The sequence below is a fragment of the Hylaeus volcanicus genome, chromosome 7 (genome assembly GCF_026283585.1).
Source record: "Hylaeus volcanicus isolate JK05 chromosome 7, UHH_iyHylVolc1.0_haploid, whole genome shotgun sequence".
Taxonomy (NCBI): domain Eukaryota; kingdom Metazoa; phylum Arthropoda; class Insecta; order Hymenoptera; family Colletidae; genus Hylaeus; species Hylaeus volcanicus.
The window spans coordinates 4847263-4849698 of record NC_071982.1 but is presented as its reverse complement, the minus strand read 5'-3'; the positions used below and the strand labels follow the sequence as shown (position 1 = coordinate 4849698).

General features: G+C 48.8%; 1 protein-coding gene across 3 annotated transcripts in view; it reads right to left on the bottom strand.

Moving 5' to 3' along the window:
* The window catches only part of LOC128879408 (aryl hydrocarbon receptor nuclear translocator homolog), a 45902-nt gene that overhangs the window by 5763 nt on the left and 37703 nt on the right, over window positions 1-2436 (bottom strand). For all 3 annotated transcript variants that reach the window (XM_054128510.1, XM_054128508.1, XM_054128507.1), the window contains one exon: window positions 183-500. In XM_054128510.1, coding sequence (XP_053984485.1) covers window positions 183-500 — 318 coding nt within the window. The remainder of the gene's footprint in view (window positions 1-182; window positions 501-2436) is intronic.

Below are 2436 nucleotides of genomic sequence, written 5' to 3'. Positions count from 1 at the left end.
CCCTCTAGCTCCCTACAGCTGAGCTCAGTACCCTGTAGCCTCCTACAGCTGAGCCCAATAATCTCTAGCCTTACGTAGCTGAGCTCAGTACCTTATAGCTCCATATTCTTACCTAGTACCCTATATCCCCCGCGTATCTGAGCCCAGTACCCTCTTCAGCACTAGTGATGCCAAGAACTTACACTGGCCTTCCTTCTTCACGGTCCCCGTCTTCAGATCTAACACTCTGCCTCCGTGCTGCGGTTCCTCGGCGCTCAGCTGTTCCCTCACCTTCTCGGTGTCGTCAGGATGAACCTGGGAGTAGAGGCTGGTGCCGTACCAATCGCTTTGCGTGTAGTTCAGCACAGGTGCGACGGAGTCGGAGACGTAGATGATTCTGCCAGTATCGCAGCTCACCACGAACAGGAATCCGTCGGCTGCCTCCAGGATCAGGTGCTTCAGTTCTTGGTCGGTGAGGAACGAAGGCTTGTACGTGTTGTCCGTGGTCGTGTTTCCGGTACCTTGAACAGAAATCGTTAGGGAAACGTTAGTACACATCCCTGCTCTTCGGTGTAAACATATAAATATTGTTGATAATTAAATAGCTCAGCAAGAGTGGTCAGTTACTTCAAGGGATCTATTCTTGGAGTCTGGACACTCGAAGAAATTAATTTCTGGGTGATCGATGATTCAATTTGAGGAATAATTAGTTCAGAATTGAATCAGGAGTGTCCAAAAAGCACCGTATCGATTTCCAGAGGATTTACGGAGGGAACGCTCCCTAATGAAGGTGTCCCGATTCTTCCGAGCAGATTACCCTCTTTATATCACGTTTGATGTAAATGGCTCCTATCGATCGGAGGATCTGACTGGCCGGTCGACACCGAGTGCACGTGCAACGAGGAACACTTTTCAAACGAAACGAATGCTTGTCGCGGGAAACGTGCAAGTACTTTTGTACGTGTCGAAGACGTTGGCGCTGGAGTCCGCTCGGTGCTTTACGATCAGTGGTATTCTATTTTCTTTTGTGGAGAAGTGAGCCAATACAGGAGACTTAGGAAAATTATAGGAAGACAGTAGATACTGTTCTTCGGATTCTTAGGATATGGGAGCTGGACCATTTCAAGAAGTTGAATTTCAGGAAGATTTCAGGAAGACATTCATGAAGGATTTGAGTTGGATACAGAGCTAAATCAGGTTGGGATCCTGTGAAGGGCCTTTGATCAACCTGGAGGGAATTCTCTACCTTCCACACGTGATTATAGGTGTCTCGAGACGTACAAACCAAGGAAGAATAAATATCCTTTGCTCTGATAGTTTGCAAGCCCCCATTAGGAACCTCTGAGGGCACCTAGGGCCTTCTGGAGAGCCTGAAGAATATTCCAGCTTGGGGTCCGTCGAATCCTCCAGAGTTAACAGTTGAGTGAGGACATATAAACCAAGGAAGAATAAATATCCTTTGCACTGATAGTTCCTATGTCACCACTAGGGAATTCTGATGGCACCCAGGACCTTCTGAAGAATATTCCAGCTCAGGCAAGTCCAATCCTTCGCCATTAACGAACTTCCAGACCCAAGCACAACAAACCTAACCATCCAAAGCGCATGTATCCACTAAGAATAAAAACTCCTCTCCCCTGAAAGCCCCCCCGAGAGGCCTCTATCAAGAACAACAGATGTCCCGAACCCAAGGCGCATCCGTATCGCGGGATCTCCATTGCAGAACTATGATTTACGTCGCTACTAAAAGTAATAGTGTACGTACATCCAGATTAAAAGCGCGGTAAGAGCGCCAGCGGGCAGATGGGGGCACGTCTCTCTCCCGAGTAGGAAACCGACCGAATCGCGGCATTAATGTCCATCGAAGAGGCTCTCTACGTGGAAGGTAATGGTAACGAAGGTCACCTGGGGTCTTCCATAGATCTTGTTTGGAAGTCGTTAAAGTACCTCTTCCCGGAATTTCTCCGTATATCGGGGTAAAGATCGCATCGCGGCACGGCTCTCTCTCTCTCTCTCGCTCCCTCCCGCCTTGCGGGATCCTGTCCGCTTTGCAATTCCGATCTTGCACCTCGATAGTTACCTACGCTGCCGAGCTGCCCCGTCCTCATTTTTGGTACCGTGGTTCGGTACAGTCGCTCTCTCCTCCCACCGCTACGGTGCGCGCTGAGATCGAGCCGACGGCGAGCCTAAGCTGCTGTTATTACGAGCAGGATCATTTTTATCGGTGTCCCGCAGACCTAGCCCAGATCTAACCGTGGTTTTTGGCGTGTTTAGGATGGGATTTGATTTCTCGAGAGAGGCCAGATTCATGATAAAAAGGTTCATATGTAAAAATTAGGTACTCGATGAGTGGTGGATCGTCAGAGCTGAGATAGTAGTGAAACTAGGCTATAGGATTGGATGTGTGGACCTAACCTAACTTAATCGTGTTTTTTGGCATGTTGGGGTGGGACTCAA